The sequence below is a fragment of the Eschrichtius robustus genome, chromosome X (assembly GCF_028021215.1).
Source record: "Eschrichtius robustus isolate mEscRob2 chromosome X, mEscRob2.pri, whole genome shotgun sequence".
Lineage (NCBI taxonomy): Eukaryota > Metazoa > Chordata > Mammalia > Artiodactyla > Eschrichtiidae > Eschrichtius > Eschrichtius robustus.
In genome coordinates, this window is record NC_090845.1 from 104,812,540 (window position 1) to 104,830,733 (window position 18,194).

Sequence of the window (18,194 nt, forward strand, 5' to 3'; positions counted from 1 at the left end):
TACAGCTATTACAGAATATTGGCTATACTCCCCGTGTTGTGGAATACATCCTTAGAGCCTATCTACACCCAGTAGTTTGTACCTCCCACTCCCTCACCCCTTTATGGCCCCCCCAACCACTAGTTCCTTCTCTATATCTGGTAGGTCCAATCAAATCACAAGGGTTTTTATAAATGTAAAAGGAAGGCAGGAAGGTCAGAGTATGTGACGAGGGAAGCAGAGGTCTGAGTTGGTACAGGAACAAGCCAAGGAACGTAGGCAGTCTCTAGAAGCTGGAAAAGGCAAGGAAATAGATTCTCCCTTAGAACCTCCAGAAGGAACGCAGCTCTGCCTACACCTAGATTTTAGCCCAGTGAGACTTCTGACTTCCAGAACTCTAATATAATACAGCTGGGTTGTTTTAAGTCACTAAATTTGTGGTAATTTGTTACAGCAGGCACAGGAAACTAAAGGGTTCCCGTTTTCCTCCACCCTCAGCGTCATTAATCCTCATAGCCACCCACTTTCAACGTATTCAATGCGCATCCTTCCCGCTCACCTTCCGTCTCTCAATATATATCAAAAAGAAAGATGAAGAAAGTTCTTGGTGAGCTTTGAAAAATCGAAGTACATAGTATGGCACTGTCCCTCATATTTATAATTTTTCTTTCTTTCTTTTTTTTCTTCGACTCAACATTATGTCTCACCAGCTTTCAAATATACCTTTCGTCCCGTTGACAAAGCACACTCCCGCCAAGGCCCCTCCTTGGTCTTCCAAGTCCTCCCTGTGAGGTCAGGCCTGGGTTTACTAACCCCAGAGTCAGAATTTAGGAAACAAGGGCTCAGAGGCCAACGACTGGAAGCTTCGTCTCCAGACTCCCAGGCCAAGGCTCCTTCCCCGAGCCCGCCCTGCCCCGGTGCCCGGCAGGGCACAGCCCGGGGCCTGTCCGAGGCTCCGCCAGGCTGCACAGTCCGCACCGGGCCGGGCGGCGCGGGGGCCGCGCCGCAACACGTTCGGGGAAGTTATGTCTGGATCGCGATCGGACTCCGGGGGCGCGGTGGCGGCTCGGCTGCCGCAGGGCCAGGTGTCGCGCCGCGGAAGCCGCCGCGGGAGTCGCGGGGGCCGCGCCCCGCCCCTCTGCCCTCGCTGGCCGCCTGGGGTTACCTGCGGCCTGTGGGCTGGGCGGCCCTTCCGGTCTGCGCCGGCCCCCGGCCTCCAGGGCGGCGGAGCCGGGAAGTGGGAGAGGGGGCGAAGGAGGCGGAGACTGCCGCGGCTGCAGCCCGGCCGGGCTCCGAGCGAGGGACTGCATGGAGCGGCCGGCGCGGCTTTGCGGGCTGTGGGCGCTGCTGCTCTGCGCCGGCGGCGGCGGCGGCGGGGTGGCCGCGCCTGCGGGTGAGTGCGGCCCCCGGGGCCTGGGGCGGTGAGGGTCGCGGCCGAGAGGCCAGCAGGGGCGCTCCGGGGCCGCCGCGGCGGGGGTGGGCGCCGGGGGCCCCGTCCCCACGACGCCCCGCGCCCGCGGCCGCCGCCGCCTCCCTCGCCCGGCTAGAGGTGGGGGAACCGGAGCGGCCGGGCTTTCCCGGATCCCGGGCGGCGGGGGCGGCGGCGGGGCCGGAGGACGACGACTTGTCGCCGCACTTCCCTCGGCCGTCGGGAAGCGGCGAGGAGCCTAGCGCCGGGGCCCAGGGCCGAAACGAGTCCGTGGCATCGGAGGGCAGCGGGGTCGGGAGCCGGAATGTCGCCGGTGCCCCCGGGAGGGGATGAGGGGCTGGGAGGCCGCGGGGACGGCGAGCGAGGTCCGGGCGAGGTGGGACGCGCCGGGGCTTCTTGCGCGGCCGGTCCAGCGAGGGGGTGGGAGTCGAAGGGAACCTCCAAAGCTCCTAGTCCCTGTAGGAAAAGGACGTGAGGGTCGCGGCCACCCCTGGCGTCCAAGAAATCCAGTGGGAATCCCGGAGCAGGATCCACGTGGATGCCTTTTACTCCTTTTCCTTTATTAACCTTTATATTTTGGAATAATTTTCAATTGACAGAAAAGTTGCACAGACAGTATAGAGAGTTCTCGTATACCCCTCACCCTGGTGCGGCAAGTGAAATTAATCAGCCAGAGTTACTGTGAAAAGTTGAGGGCTAATGAATTCCTCACGGCCAGCTTTTGCCATGAGTGGCCTTCTGGACATTTTTGGTGACGATAGTAGCTCCAAATTCTAGCCCCAAATTCGATAGGTTTTATTGTCACATTGACACAAACACCCACAATTTGTTTATTGCATTTTCAACCAGTGTGTTGTGCTTTGAAACCCAAGTTGAAATGTTGATTAGGAAACCTCGATGGCCTCTATTGATTCAGTCAACAAAACGTATGCACAGTCTCCTCTGTGCCAGGCAGCGTTCTAGGGGCAGAGAGTGGAGCCGTGAGCAAAACAGGTCAAGTCCCTGCCCTTTGGAGTTCATATGCTGTTGGCAGTCAGAGGGAGGGGCCGGGGGGAGCAAAATATAAGGTATGTCAGTCAGATGGCGATAAGTACTATGGAGAAAAACAAAGCAGGGAAGGGGTTTGCCATTGTAAATAGGGTGGAGTAGGAAGACCTCCACTGAAAAGGTGGCATTTGAGTAGAGACTTGAGGGAGGTTTGAAGTTTGACAGTCAATGATTCAAGTGCCTGCCTTGTTTAGTACTGAGCCAGGCTCTGTAGGTTGGCTTAGAACCTTAGAGTATACCGCGTAATCGTTGCCCCCAGTTCACTTGGGGGGGATCTGATTCCCATAATCATATGGGGCAGCTGCAGTCCAGAGAAGGGAGGGGGTCACCCATCTCATTAGTCTCCTGATTTTCACAGTGCTACTCTAACCCCCTCCCTCCTACAGACTTCCTCCCCCCACGCACCTGGAACAACAAACAGCTGGCCCTCTAGTAATACTGGCAACCCCCAACTTAATCAGTTTTGTCACAGAAGTTCATTAGTAACTTGGTTACTTAGAAATAGAAAACCTTTTTTCCCATGGGAAATATTGATAGAATTGCATGGTGAAATAAAAAAGAAGAAAAACAGTCAGGGGACTTGAGTTTTAGTGGTCTGACATTTCCCAGGTGTGGGACTTCAGGGCTTGTCATTTCCCCTTCCTTGTACAGCAGCTTTCTCATCTGTGATAGGAGGTTGAACTCCATAAGTTTTAAGGGCTCTTCCAGCTCTAATCTTTTGAGTGTTTATGAAAGATTAGGTTACCAGCTTAGTTTAGTCTATTTAGATTGGTAGCCCACATTGTGGCATGTCTTAATAACAACTAGCATTTATATAGTGTTTACTCTGCCGGGCTGCGTTCTAGGTTTTCCACTTGAACTATTTCATTTAATTTTTACACAATACCCTCTGTAGGTGCTGTTATTAGTCCTGTTTTGTATGTGAGGAAGCTGAGGCACAGCAAGGCCCAGAGCTCTCGTAGGTGATAGAGTGGAGGAGCTAGGCTTCCAACCCTGGCAGCCTGGTTCCAGAGGCCATGCCCCTAACCACTGTATTCAGTGCCTCTCTCTGCAGAAGTGAAGGGAGTCCTTGGCTGGGAGAGGAGCTGGGCCCCTCCCAGAGCAGCAGGGCAGGACTGGTTGGCGCCCATGCAAGTATGTACAGGCCATTGGTATGAAGTGAATGATCATGTATTGGAGACTTGCTTTATAATTGCCAGACCGTGTAGTCCAAACAGTAAGTACTGTAGGCGTTCAGAAGAGGGGAAACTGAGGGCTGGGAGTGTCGTGGAAGAGCTAAAATTTGAGCTAGACTTTTAGGGTGGGTGACATTTGAGTAGGTGGAGGAGCAGTTATTCCCAGTTGGGGGGAATAGCAGCTACAGAGGCCCAGAAGTAAGGGTGAGGGTGCCCTTTTGTGCTCAGCGAGGAGCCCAGCTTGGCAGGAGGGTGCATTGGCAAAATCAGTCCAGGCAGAAGGGCTTCATTTGCCCTTGAAGCTGAGTGGGGCGCAGCGTGAGGGAAATGACACTAGAGGAGAAGCCAGCAGGGAGACTTGACTGAGTGTGGGGAATCACTGGAGTACGAAGCTACGAAGGGATCTAGGGTTGGAGGTGGCCACGAGAAAGATGTGTTGTGCACGCCTTCTGTCCAGGCCCGTGCCTTACTGCTGTATGTCTGCCTGGCTCACGGGGCCCAGCAGAGCACATTAGTGTGATTGGGATGATTAAGAGAGGTGTTGCAGGGCTTCCCTGGTGGCGCAGTGGTTAAGAATCCACCTGCTAATCCAGGGGACATGGGTTCGAGCCCTGGTCCGGGAAGATCCCACATGCCGTGGAGCAACTAAGCCCAGGCACCACAACTACTGAGCCTGCGCTCTAGAGCCCACGAGCCACAGCTACTGAGCCCGTGTGCCACAACTACTGAAGCCCGTGTGCCTAGAGCCTGTGCTCCGCAACAAGAGAAGCCCCCACTCGCTGCAAGTAGAGAAAGCCCATGAGCAGCAGTGAAGACCCAACGCAGCCAAAAATAAATAAATAAATAAATAAATTTATTAAAAAAAAAGTGTTGCAAAAAACTCTGAAAGAGGTTGATGACTGAGTAGATGTAAAGGAAGGAGATGGATGACTCGTGTATAACTTGTGATTTCCTTGACTTTTCCTGCAATATGCATGCTTCTGCCAGCTCCTGTGATTGAACAAGAGAGAGCAAAAACTTTTAGTTAAGTAACATGCCTTATTATTAGAGACAGCATTGATCATGTTAATTCATAATTAGAATGGGATCTTGTGCTAGATTACCACACAGACTCACTTGAGGTTTGAAGTATAGTTGAGGGAGCTACTTGAGTCCCTCTCTCCTTCCCGCTCCCCTTTCTGGTCAGTGATCAACCCCTAAGAAATGGTTAGAATTAGATGCCTAAGGAAAGCTTATCAGGCAGAGAAGCTTGTTGTGTCTCTTAAGACCATGGACACATATCAATTCCATAGAAAACCAAAGCAACTGTTTAGACCTATTTCGTCTCTTCAGAAAGAAAGAAAGCAGACAGCACACATTTACATAGCACTTGTTCTGTGCCAGGCATTGTTCTGAGCTTTTTTATCTGTATTAACTCATTTAATCCTCATAATAACCCTTTTTCATTAGTTTACTATTATCATCCTCATGTTATAGATGCAAACACCGAGGCAGAGAGAGGTTAAGTAACTTGCCAGCTAGTAAGTAGCAGAGCTGGCATATGAGCTCAGGCAGTCTGGCTCCAGAGTCCGTGCTCTTAATCAATACACTACGCTGAAATGATCTGTCTTACAGATGAGGAGTTGTTACGGACTTTTACAAGAAGCACAGTCCCCACTTATTTATGCATGTGTCTGGATGTATCATACCCACATACGTACATTCAGATATATTTACACATTTGGAGATTGTATCGCAAGAGGGAGGAGGTATGGGGATATATGTATATGTATAGCTGATTCACTTTGTTATACAGCAGAAACTAACACACCACTGTAAAGCAATTCTACTCCAAGAAAGATGTTAAAAAAGTAAAAATTAAAAAAAAAGTTTCTGGGGCTTCCCTGGTGGCGCAGCGGTTGAGAATCTGCCTGCCAATGCGGGGAACACGGGTTCGAGCCCTGGTCTGGGAAGATCCCACATGCCACGGAGCAACTGGGCCCGTGGGCCACAATTGCTGAGCCTGCGCGTCTGGAGCCTGTGCTCCGCAACAAGAGAGGCCGCGATAGTGAGAGGCCCGCGCACCGCGATGAAGGGTGGCCCCCGCTTGCCGCAAATGGGGAAAGCCCTCGCACAGAAACGGAGACCCAACACAGCCATCAATCAATCAATCAATCAATTAATCAATATCATTTAAAAAAAAAAAAGTTTCTGTGAGTGTGTGTGCTTTTTAAAGTATAGGAAGTAGAAAAATCTTAAGAGAAATGGAAGGAACCATTGGGGGGGGGGGGGAAAAAGGATGGCAGATAGCCACAAGTAGCCTAAAATGCAAACCTGTTAGAAGATCTGACTAAGGGATACTTCAGAACAGATGGGGGAAAATGAAATCCGTTTGAGAGATTGGAAATAGGGCCGGCTATTGTTCTATTAAAATACTGAGGTTAAAAAATAGATTTAAAAAGGTCTTAGACTACCTTGAAAATTGGGGTATGATTTAAGCAAACCATAAATAGGTAATATTTTTATTGTTAGGGCTTTAATTTTTGTGTGGGAGTGGGAGGTTTGTGGGAAGGCAGAGTGTCAGGAAGTGCTAAGCCAGCTATCCTGGACTTTTGCTGCAGTGTGTTTCTGGAAACTGCACAGTAAGGGAGATAATCCTAAAGTAAATTGTAATCTTCAGTAGGAACAAAGTTTTCATTAGAGACTCTATACCTGATAAACGATTTGTCTTCAAAAATATCGACGTGATGTTCAAAAGGCCAAACTGGAATAGCTATACACTCCTGTAATCACTTAAAATCCTAACTTATAATCACTGTCGCCTAAGCCATTGGTGCTCCTGGCACAGGCTGGGTTTTAATGCAGTGCAATAGGAACTCGCTGCTTCCACAAGGACTTGGCCTGCTGTGGGCTCCTCCTCCCCACGGTTGGGCCTTTGGTCTACCTTTCAGAAAGGCTAATGGTAGTTGAGTTAGGAAAGGCAGAATGAATATTGAGAGTTCAGGGCCTGTGCAGGCTGCTGTGTATAAACCTGACTTAGGGGGGAATCCCAACTCTGTAGTGCCTGTGGGGTTGATGTTTTGGGACAAATGGTATTTTTTGTTCAGTTAAAGAGGAAGGTAATGGCATAAATACTGCAGATTATGTAAGAGGCCCAGAGCACTCCAAAGTGTTGGCATAGAGTATAAAATAGAACTACTGATTGATAAATTAATAAAACTGTAGTCCTTAAGTAACTAATAATGATTACGTTTGCCACTTTAGACAATTTGGGGTTTTTTTAAAAAATTAGTTTAATAAACTTTATTTTGGAATAAATTTCGACTTACAGAAAAGTTGCAAAGATAGGACAGAGGAGCCCTCATCCAGTTTCCGGGGGACGATTTTGGTAGTCCTGGCCTCAGGAGAAGTTCTCGGGAAAGTTTGAAATGATGTTTCCTTTCCCTCCTCTGTATGTACTTCCCTGCATTTGGCAGAAGCATGAAAACTCCTATCCCCGATCCTAAAGCTGGGTCCAAGATAATAGAGCCAGTAAATATTTGGTGGAGACAGTGGTGGGTTTTCTCAAAATGAAACACATTTTTTAAGACACCGGTTCACAGTTTCTCCTCTTTTCGTCCCTCTTCAGATTTGTCAAAGCTACAGTTCCAGCTGTTTAGTGTCAGCTCTCAGGGGAGCAACAGGGTTGTTAGATCTCTTTCTCAGTACTTCTTTGGAAAAGTTACAAGAACAATTGCCAGGTCACGTTAGCAAGCACGATTAAAGATGAGCTGCTTAAACTCACTCGCGGAACTGCTGGGGTTGAACTGTCTGTATTGAGTGCGCCTGGGCGCGCAGTGTAGGGGACCCCAAATACCCACCGGAGGGAAACTTGGACATTTAAGAATATACTCTCCTCTGTGTTCACACTATAGCAAGTGGTTAAGAATGCGGCCTGGGAGCCACACTTTCTGGGTTTGCGTCTCAGCTCTGCCATTGACTGGCCGTGGGATATGGGGCCAGTGACTCAATGTCCCTGTGCCTCAGTCGCCTCATCTTTGCATGAGGCTGAGGGTCCCTGTCTCATAAGGTTGTGAGGATTGAGATTAACATGTGGAGAGTACTTAGAATGCTGTCTGGCTCAATAAATGTGAGCTCTTGATAACTCAGTTTTATGATTCTTGGTCTCTAGGACTTGGAGGAATGGATTAAATTAACCACTGAAAACACTGGCTGCTGTGGATAAATGTATTTCTTGTGCTTGATTTGAACAGAAACTCAGCCACCTGTGACGAATTTGAGCGTGTCTGTTGAAAACCTCTGCACAGTCACATGGACATGGAATCCTCCTGAGGGAGCCAGCCCAAATTGTAGTCTAAAGTATTTTAGTCATTTTGGCAACAAACAGGATAAGGTAAGTTTTCTGGAACATACTGCATTGATAAGGTAAAGTGAACACTGTGAGTTGGAGCTAAGAATAAGCCAAATTCTAATCTTACTTCAAAGTGGGATTTTTATTTTTGAGTTGTGTCCAAATTTTTTAACTGGGAAAATTATGGAAACAACTGTTGGCAAAATTGAACATTAGAAAATATTTGCCAATCAAATACAATTGAGATTATTACTCTTTTAGGAAATACTAGGCACTCAATAAATAATTAATTATGTTAAAGTTGGTTCCTGTAGGCACCCAGTGAATAATTAATTATGTTAACATTGGTTTCTGTGTTGCTGCCTGAAGCCTTGTATTTATATAACACTTTCCATTTCTCAGGGAATTTTCACATTTACCATCTCGCTAATCACATGCACAGATAGATATGCAAGAACTATGTGATGCAAAAGTAAATGGCCATATGGAAAATGAAAAAATAAGATGTCAGTGGCAGGTGGGGTTGACCAGACAGTTCCCTGATGCTTGAGAAAAAATGAGAGAAACTTTCAGCCTTTCCAGTCGGATGTGCGACCGATTTAAGTGAATTTTTGTTAACAAGTTTGGATAATTTCGGATTCTTTATGCTAGTCTTATTCAATGGAAGTTCCTTTTGAGCCTTATTGGTTTGTAGCCCCTGCTAATTGACAGGTTCCTCAAAGCATCATATCGTCTGTTCAGAACTGTTTTATATCTTTATACAGTCCTTGGGTTCCGCATCTGTGGATTCAGCCAACTGCAGGTGGAAAATATTAGGGGAAAAAAATTCCAGAAAATTCCAAAAAGCAAAACTTGAATGCCTCGTACTGGCAACTATTTACGTATCATTTACGTTGCACTAGGTATTATAAGTAATTCAGAGATGATGTAAAGTATAGGAGAGGATGTGCCTAGGTCATATGCAGACACTACACCATTTTAAATAAAGACTTGAGCATCCATGCATTTTGGTGTCCGTGGTGGGTCCTGGAACCAATGCCCCTCGGGTGTAAGAGGGATGACTGTATCTTCTTTCAGTGTGTGGGTGGGGGAGGTGGAGGATGTTTGGGGTTGAATTTGTCCCGGATTTTGAGAAGGCCAATGAGAAGTTGTTATTAATGACAGTACTTTGGCTCAGTGAACTGTGGAATCACCATGTTCAAGCAGTTTGGTGGCAGGAAGAGTCTGGAGAACTAGTTAGTGCACCATTCAGCTAGCTCAGTGGCCTGGGGTAAATTCCTTAACCTCTCTGAGCCTTCATTTCCTCGTGTGTGAAGTGTGGCTCTACTCACGTCTCTGGCTTGCTGGTCCACCAAAAATAATGTATGGGAAACTTAATGAAGTGAGGATGGAATGGGCTCTTCCTCTAGAGGGAAACTTGCTAATCTGCCTTCCTGCTTTCCTGCAGAGGTGTTAATTATAGTTTAGGTGTTGATTGATAAGGAATTGAGGCTGGTCAGAAATATTTGTGTTTTAAAAGAGGTCCTCCAAATGCAGAAGCCTGTGAAACTCTGGTAGGCCAGTTTCCCTTTTCACACTGTTGGCTTCCTCTTGTTCCTAAGGAGGGGCCTTAGACAGTTGGAGTCTTAGTGGCAACTTTTGGTAGTTCAGCCTTGAGAAATTCCAGGAAAGACCCTTTAGTGCGTCACCTAAGTGTCTAACTGAAACCCCCAGGAGAGGTCACCATCTTTCTAACATGTCCTTATTCATTAGCCCGTCAACCACGCTCAAGGATCAGTCAGGTAGACATGCTGATATGCTAGTCTAGAAATGGGGCGAATTCCTCAGTATAGTTACAGAAATTTAGACTTGAAAGTAACTTTAGGAGGCAGTGGAATCAGGTAGAATTGGGTTTGAAATTTTGTCTCTTTCCCTTTCAAGTTTTGTGGCCTTAGGCAAGTCATTTAACCTATCTGAGCCTGAGCCTCCATTTCCTTGTTTGTAGAATGCTGGGGGGAAAGGCTAGTAAAAGTACCTACTTCATATGAATGGTGTGTGTTTGTTAAAGGAGATAATGTTTGTGATACACCTGGCACAGAGTTAGTGTTCAGTAATTGTTAGCTTTTATTATTATTACTGTTGTTAGATTCAACCATATGAAATTGTTGCCTTTATAGGTCATATTATATGGTTCAACCTAATATTATCGTTTAATCTTGGTCCCTCCGTTTTGCCCCTGAAGAGACCAGATGGAGACCATAAAGGGTGGCCTCTGCCAAAGGCCTGCTCATTTATTCCAGACATTTGACAGCTTTGAAGGCTGCCAATGCAGCAGTTGTGATAAACACAGATTATTCTTTCCAGTCAGTGATGGGGGATTTCCTGTCTGGACCTTTTTGAAGTTTACAATCCTGAGACTGAGAATCAATGGGAGGAGTGGTTTTCCTTCCCTCTTTCTGTCCTTTGGACACAGCATTAATGTCATCAGACCACACCGGGGTGTATATATGCTTTGAAGCATGTTGAAGCAGTGGCATTATGATAGTTTGTACATGTTACAGGGCTTTTATGACCGTCTAACGGTCCCAAATTGCTAAATGAGGTAAATCCTTGAGGTCATTTTCAATCTTCAGATTGGAGGACCATTAAGATATGGAATCATAGATGATTTTTTTAAAAAAAAATATTCAATACAAGACTAGCTTAAGTGGCTGCCCTTCACCATTGTTTTAGCAATGTCTAATCTGGCAATTAGAAGAAGGATCTGGCATCAGATTTTAGATCTCTTTCATCACCAAGAGATAGGCAAATCTTACTAGGTGAATAAATTAAACGGATGTTCTGTCTAGGCATCCAAAGAGACTGAAGCTGAAGCTGACTCCCCTTTCCTTCTGAGAAAGGATTAGCAATTGGGAAAGCTTCGATCTAGCCAAATGAACTTTGGACTTGAGGGGGAGGGATCGGTTCAGGACTCTGGCCTTGATTTTTGATAAATTTTCAAAGGAGCCCAGATTCTCTGACAGGTGGAGCATAATGTCATAACAGCAGCTACCAGTGGAATGAGTCACCACAGCCGAAAGTCACGTGGGAGCTATCACACATACTTCATCAAGATCTTCTGGGAGGGATTTAGTTTCTTGTCTGATACAGAGAGGTGCACTTGACTTGGCGATCACTGACAGTTGGGGTTCCTACTTTATTCATGCCAATTTAATATTATTTGCCTTGAGCTTTGAAAGAGATTTTTAAAAGTATTTTATCTTTCCCCCTACCATGTCTTTTCTAAGTTATTTTTTTATTCATATGCCGAAAACAAAAGGTTCAGGTTTAGGGCTTCCCTGATGGTGCAGTGGTTAAGAGTCCGCCTGCCAATGCAGGGGCCACGGGTTCAAGCCCTGGTCCAGGAAGATCCTACATGCCGTGGAGCAACTAAGCCCCGTGAGCCACAACTACTGAGCCCGCGTGCCACAACTACTGAAGCTCGCGTGCCTAGAGCCTGTGCTCTGCAACAAGAGAAGCCACCACAATGAGAAGCCCATGCACCGCAACGAAGACTAGCCCCCGTTCGCCGCAACTAGAGAAAGCCCGCGTGCAGCAATGAAGACCCAACGCAGCCAAAAATAAATAAATTAATAAAGGGTCTGAATCAATAACTGATTAACTTTGAAAACGAAGTTTTTTTTTTAAAAAAAGGCTCAGATTTAGGTGCTAAAGTATGTTTTTACTTTAAGAAATTCCATTTATTAAAAATACTTGTGTAGTAAAACTCCTCAGCCCTCTCACTGGAACAATATCTAATATAATAAGAGAACTGGAATTTTTCCATAATGATTCTAATTCATGGCATTTGACCGTACATTTTCCCCCGGGTGTCCTCAGAGGGCAAATGCAGCTTCCACACAAGAATTATCAAGGATTCTTGGGTCAGGGTGGCTGCTTCAGGGGTATGTGGGACTTTTGCTTAGTAAAATTATGTGGTTGGTGAAATTTGCATTCGGAGCTTTCCTGCCACCATTACCAACAATCCTTGTTTCCTCAGCACACATTCATCAGTTAAGGGCCAGTTTCCTTACTTCGCCATGAGAGCTATAATGGTGAAACATTCTCGAGAGCCTTCTCTTGGCACAATTGGTACGTTCCATTTCTGTAGGCAGCAACTATATGGAAAGCCAAATGATAAGTAGGTTTCTTGGCAAGGAATCAGGAATTTGTTGTGAAAGTGTACTTGACTCAGAATAGCTGGAGGCCCCACTGAGGGTAGGCAGGGCTTTGCTGCTGGGACAAAAATAATCAATGTCCGTGGAGCTGAATCACCCTCTCTTTTCTCCCTGTCAGAATTTTGTTTGCAGACATTTCTTTTTCTCTTCTTCCAGGGCTGACCAGCTAACTCCTTTTTTAGAGTGCTGTCTTGCCTGGGCCTAAGAGCTGTTCGGTCTATAACAAAGTGTTGTTTTCTTCCCCATGTCTTTGCTATGGTTCGTTAATTGATGATTTGCTGGCTACCTCTCAGAGGACATCCTTGTGTCCTGGTTTTGAGAGTCTCTCACAGTTGCCCTCATGTTCAGTTGGCAGCAGGCATGTGAAATGGCAGAGTACCCCTTAGGGTGGTAGATAGAGGTAACTCTGACAAAATTTCCCTTCATGGCTGTCAGCACATATATAAAAGGAAATGCTGTCTCCACCTTGAGTCAGAAACTATTGCAAAACAGGAAGCTCCTTGGAGCTCTGATTAAAAGCAGCTCGGTTCTTAATTATCCCAACTCTGTCACCTTGGAAAATGTTAATTTCCTCAAGAGCCTTTAATCTCATTATTCTAAATCATAGTAACCAGGCTTGTGATTATTATCCGTAAGCTGTGTATAAGTTGGCTTTCTGTGGTTCCACAAAGCTTATCTACCTTTCAGAATAAGAGCGTGCTATACTCAGTGCATATAATATCAACCCTTATAATTCATATGTGTATGTGAGATAGTCAAAATTGTCAAACAGTGCAGAAAGGTGTTTCCTGAAAAGTCTCTCCTCAGCCCTCAGGCTCCCCTTCTTTACTTCCTCTCCTCAGAGGTGACCAGGATTGCCAGATTCTTAAAGCAGTCCTTTTTACCTTGATCTTGATGTTATACTGCATCTACTTGGAATTGAATTTTGGTAAACTTATTGTGTTTCCTTTGAAATTGCTCTTAGACAGATGTGTTAGCGTGGTAGGTTTGTAGTAAATGTCATGATGTTTATACATTGAAAATGCGGGAAACTGTCTTTTATCTATACCACGGTTTCTCAATGGTGGCACTACGGACATTTGATGCGGGATAATTTTTTGTTGTTGGGGGAGGGAAGGCTGTCTTGTGCATTATAGGATGTTTGGCAGCATCCTTGGCCTCTACCCAGTATATGCCAGTAGCAGCCCTCTCCCAAGTTATGACAACTAAAAATGTTCTTAGACATTAACAAATGTCCCCCAGGGATGGGAGAACAGAATCACCGGAAGCTGAGAATCACTGAACTGTATACCATTTGATAACTTTCCATTTTCTTTACACAAATGTATTTCTGTGTGTTTGCTACTGCAATGCCTTTTTAAATTTCCTTGTCCTAGAAAATTGCTCCAGAAACTTATCGTTCAAAAGAAGTGCCCCTGAATGAGAGGATTTGTCTGCAAGTGGGGTCCCAGTGTAGCACCAACGAAAGTGAGAAGCCTAGCATTTTGGTGGAAAAGTGCATCTCGCCCCCTGAAGGTAACAGCTAAAAGCACTGTCTCTTGGCATTTAGAGAATAAATCCAAATTATCCCTATGCTTATGTTCAGTGTTCATTAATTCATTTAATTTTCAAACATTTGTTGAGTCTAATAAGTGTCAGGCACTGGTACTAGACGCTGAGAACACACCAATAACTGTCAGGACATCTCTGCCTTCGAGGTGCTCACAGACAACTTGAATAACAATGCCTGATAGTTATAGAGCACTTAATAATTTGGAAAGTCACACACACACACACACACACACACACATGCACACACATACGCCTCTCCCCTAAATTGAGCTTCTCAAGCTTATTCGGTGAAATGAGCAAGGCGTGTATTATTACCCTGATCTATTTTGTGAGGAAGAAGGGAACTGAGTGAGTTGCTGTAGATCTTCAGGTCCCAGGCCAGTGCCTTAAACAAACGAAAATATTGATAGTGTCTTACTCATTATATAGAGAGATTAGATTGATATACAGGATATATTTGGGGAAAGATGTTAACAGAGGAAAGTGGGCATGCTGGCCCAGCTCTGACTCAAGACTAGCCCTAGAAGAAGCTGTCAAGTAGTCAGGTTGATCATTCTCCCCCAGCTCCCTTCCCACCCATCACCCAGTGTCCTTCTGGCTCTTATGTTACATGCAGGGAGAAGCATATACTCAGGAAGAGCAGGGCTACCAGAGCCCAGATGTCCAAGTTTAAATCTCAGCTCTGCCAGCTTCTAGTTGTGTGACCTTAGGCAGATCACTTAGCCCCTTCTCTCTTCAGTTTCCTCACCTGTAAAAAGGGATGACGATAGTACCTACCTCCCAGGAATGTTGAAAGGATTACATCAATCAGCACATATGAGGTGCTGAGAATAGTGCCTGGCAGACAGTAAATGCTAGATACATGTTATCTATTCATACCATGTTGCCCTTTGGTTGGGCAAGGTCCCATCTCCTACCTCCAAACCTTAGCACTACATGACTTGTTTTCTAGACCATTCTCTCTACCTGTATGCACGGGTCAAAAGTATATGAGGTAATATTTGTAAAGTTATAAAATTCAGTACTGCTAGGAGGCTGGGAGCATGGTTTACAGCAAGTTACCTCCCCTATACTCGTTTCTTGAGGAGTTTAATAATCTGAAAGAAACTAAATTGTATTATGACGAAAAGGTGGGTGGTGATGGCTCAGCACAGTACGCCTTTAAGGAGCACGAGGGATAACAGGTTTGAATTTTAAACATAGGCATTTAACTTAGAGACGTGAAGTCTTAACTTAAAAGGCTTTATAAAGGTAGAGATTTCAGATCATCAAGATTTTAGGGCTCCTAAGGCCATAACCCCCAATAGACAACTACTAAGAGTTACGTTTTGCTTACCTTTCCCCAAATTGCCTCGGGAGGAAGGTTTGTTTAATTTTTAAAACAAGGTGTGTCAGTATTGCTCAAAAGACAAGGTAAATTATAACTCAGAACACTTGTTTTTTTTAAAAGACAGGTAGATATAATGGTTGTTTATATTTTCACATTCATTTGGGAAATTCCATAGTCATTTCCTATGACTGAAATATTATTTGACCGTCAGACTCTCTCTCCAGTTAGGAATACAGGAGTTAGGGTCCCTCAGTGATAGTAAAGAGAGAAAGTTGTGAACAAATTAGAGTTGGGTTTTCTTCCACCTGGGTGCCTTCTGGGTCAAATGGGGTGAGAGGTTAGGGATTAGCTTTCCGGAGAAGCAGCCGGAAGCACGCTTGCCATCCCCCAGCCCCTAGAGTGACTGGCCAGCTCGCAGGGCAAGGAGACAAGGGTCCTAAACTCTTGGCTGCATATTCCAGGCGATCCTGAGTCTGCTGTTACTGAGCTACAATGCATTTGGTATAACCTGAGCTACATGAAGTGCGCTTGGCTCCCTGGAAGGAATACAAATCCTGACACTAACTATACTCTCTACTATTGGTGAGTATGCACAGGAGACTTACTGGAGAGGGACTGACTGTGATTGCGTTGGGAGCCTTTGCAACTAACCTAGTTAAAACAAACCCAAAAACGGAACAGCCTGTTCTTTTCTACACATTGCTTCATTGGAAAATGCCATCTGCTTTTGGTGTCTCATTTAAAAAAAAAACAAACTCTTAAAAAATAATTATAGATTCCATATATATATATGTGTTAGCATACGGTATTTGTTTTTCTCTTTCTGACTTACTTCACTCTGTATGACAGACTCTAGGTCCATCCACCTCACTACAAGTAGCTCAGTTTCGTTTCTTTTTATGGCTCAGTAATATTCCATTGTATGCTAACACATATATATGGAATCTAAAAAAAAAAATGGTCATGAAGAACCTAGGGGCAAGACGGGAATAAAGACGCAGACCTACTAGAGAATGGACTTGAGGACACGGGGAGGGGGAGGGGTAAGCTGGGACAAAGTGAGAGAGTGGTAGTGTGTATATGGACATATATACACTACCAGATGTAAAATAGCTAGCTAGTGGGAAGCAGTCGCATAGTACAGGGAGATCAGCTCGGTGCTTTGTGACCACTTAGAGGGGTGGGATAGGGAGGGTGGGAGGGAGGGAGATGCAAGAGGGAGGAGATATGGGAACGTATGTATACGTATAGCTGATTCACTTTGTTGTAAAGCAGAAACTAACACACCATTGTAAAGCAATTCTACTCCAACAAAAATGTTAAAAAAAATTATAGATCCGCAAAATTAGATTGCAAAAATATATACAAAGAGATCTCATCTACCCTTCACCCAGTTTCTTCCAATGGTAACATCTCTTATAACCAGAGTGCAATATCAAAACCAGAAAATTGACATTGGTACAGTCCACTGACCTTATTCAAATTTCACCGGTGTTCCGTCCAGTTATTTGGGTGTGTGTGTGTGTGTGTGTGTGTGTGTGTGTGTGTGTGTGTGCAGGTCTATGCAGTTTTATCATATGCATAGATACAGAATAGCTCCATTACCACAAGGATCCCTTGAGTTGCCCTTTTACAGCTACACCCACTTCCCTCCTGCACACCCTCTCCCCATACTCCTCTCCCCCAAGTCTCTAACCTCTGTCATTTCAAGAATGTAGCTGGAGGGCTTCCCTGGTGGCGCAGTGGTTGAGAATCTGCCTGCTAATGCAGGGGACACGGGTTCGAGCCCTGGTCTGGGAAGATCCCACATGCCACGGAGCAACTAGGCCCGTGAGCCACAACTACTGAGCCTGCGCGTCTGGAGCCTGCGCTCCGCAACAAGAGAGGCCACGATAGTGAGAGGCCCGCACACCACGATGAAGAGTGGCCCCCGCTTGCCGCAACTAGAGAAAGCCCTCACACAGAAACGAAGACCCAACACAGCCAAAAATAAATTAAAAAAAAAAAAAAAAAGAATGTAACTGGAATGGAATCATACAGCATATAACTGTCTCAGGCTGACTTTATCTTTTTTAGCCTCTGCATAATACCCTGGAGATCCATCCAAGCTGTTGTGTGTATCAATAGTTCATTCCCTTTTCTTGCTGAGTAGTGTTCCATGATATGGATGTATTGGTTTGTTTAACCTTTTATTCACTGAAGGATATCTCGAGTGTTTCCAATTTTTTGCAAGTGTGAATAAAACTACTATAAATATTCATATTCAGGTTTTTATGTGAACATCACTTTTCAGTTCCCTGGAATAAATGCCTTAGAGTGTAATTGCTGGATCATATGGTAATTGCATATCTAGTTTTATAAAAAAACCTGCCAAACTATTTTCTAGAGTGGCTGTACCGTTTTACATTCCCATCAACAATGTCTGAGTGATTGGTATCTACCTCTCAAAAGGAAACTTAAATCATTCCCAGGGTTCAAAAGTAGTTTAGTTCCCCACAAAATAACTTACATTTCATGTTTGTGACTATATCTACAAAATTTGTTAAAATTTTCTTTCTTTTCTAAATTAATCTTTCAACATTTCCTTTCTTTAGAGCCTAGAATTATTTTTTTTTTAATTTTTGAATTTTATTTTGTTTTTTTAAACAGCAAGTTCTTATTAGTCATCGATTTTATACATATTAGTGTATACATGTCAATCCCAATCGCCCAATTCATCACACCACCACTCCCCACCCCCCGCCGCTTTCCCCCCTTGGTGTCCATACGTTTGCTCCCTACATCTGTGTCTCTATTTCTGCCCTGCAAACCGGTTCATCTGTACCATTTTTCTAGGTTCCACATATATGCGCTAATATACAATATTTGTTTTTCTTTTTCTGGCTTACTTCACTCTGTATGACAGTCTCTAGATGCATCCACGTCTCAACAAATGACCCAATTTCATTCCTTTTTACGGCTGAGTAATATTCCATTGTATATATGTACCACACCTTCTTTATCCATTCGTCTGTCGATGGGCATTTAGGTTGCTTCCATGACCTGGCTATTGTAAATAGTGCTGCAATGAACATTGGGGTGCATGTGTCTTTTTGAATTACGGTCTTCTCTGGGTATATGCCCAGTAGTGGGATTGCTGGGTCATATGGTAATTCTA

At 45.0% G+C, this 18,194-nt stretch overlaps 1 protein-coding gene across 1 annotated transcript in view; it reads left to right on the plus strand.

Moving 5' to 3' along the window:
- Window positions 1-1,183: 1,183 nt before the first annotated feature.
- Window positions 1,184-18,194, plus strand: part of IL13RA1 (interleukin 13 receptor subunit alpha 1) — a 67,487-nt gene continuing 50,476 nt past the window's right edge. Inside the window, exons 1-4 of the mRNA XM_068533566.1 lie at window positions 1,184-1,372; window positions 7,863-8,002; window positions 13,533-13,671; window positions 15,499-15,619. Of these exons, the coding sequence (XP_068389667.1) occupies window positions 1,288-1,372; window positions 7,863-8,002; window positions 13,533-13,671; window positions 15,499-15,619 (485 nt within the window). The 5' untranslated portion in view covers window positions 1,184-1,287. The remainder of the gene's footprint in view (window positions 1,373-7,862; window positions 8,003-13,532; window positions 13,672-15,498; window positions 15,620-18,194) is intronic.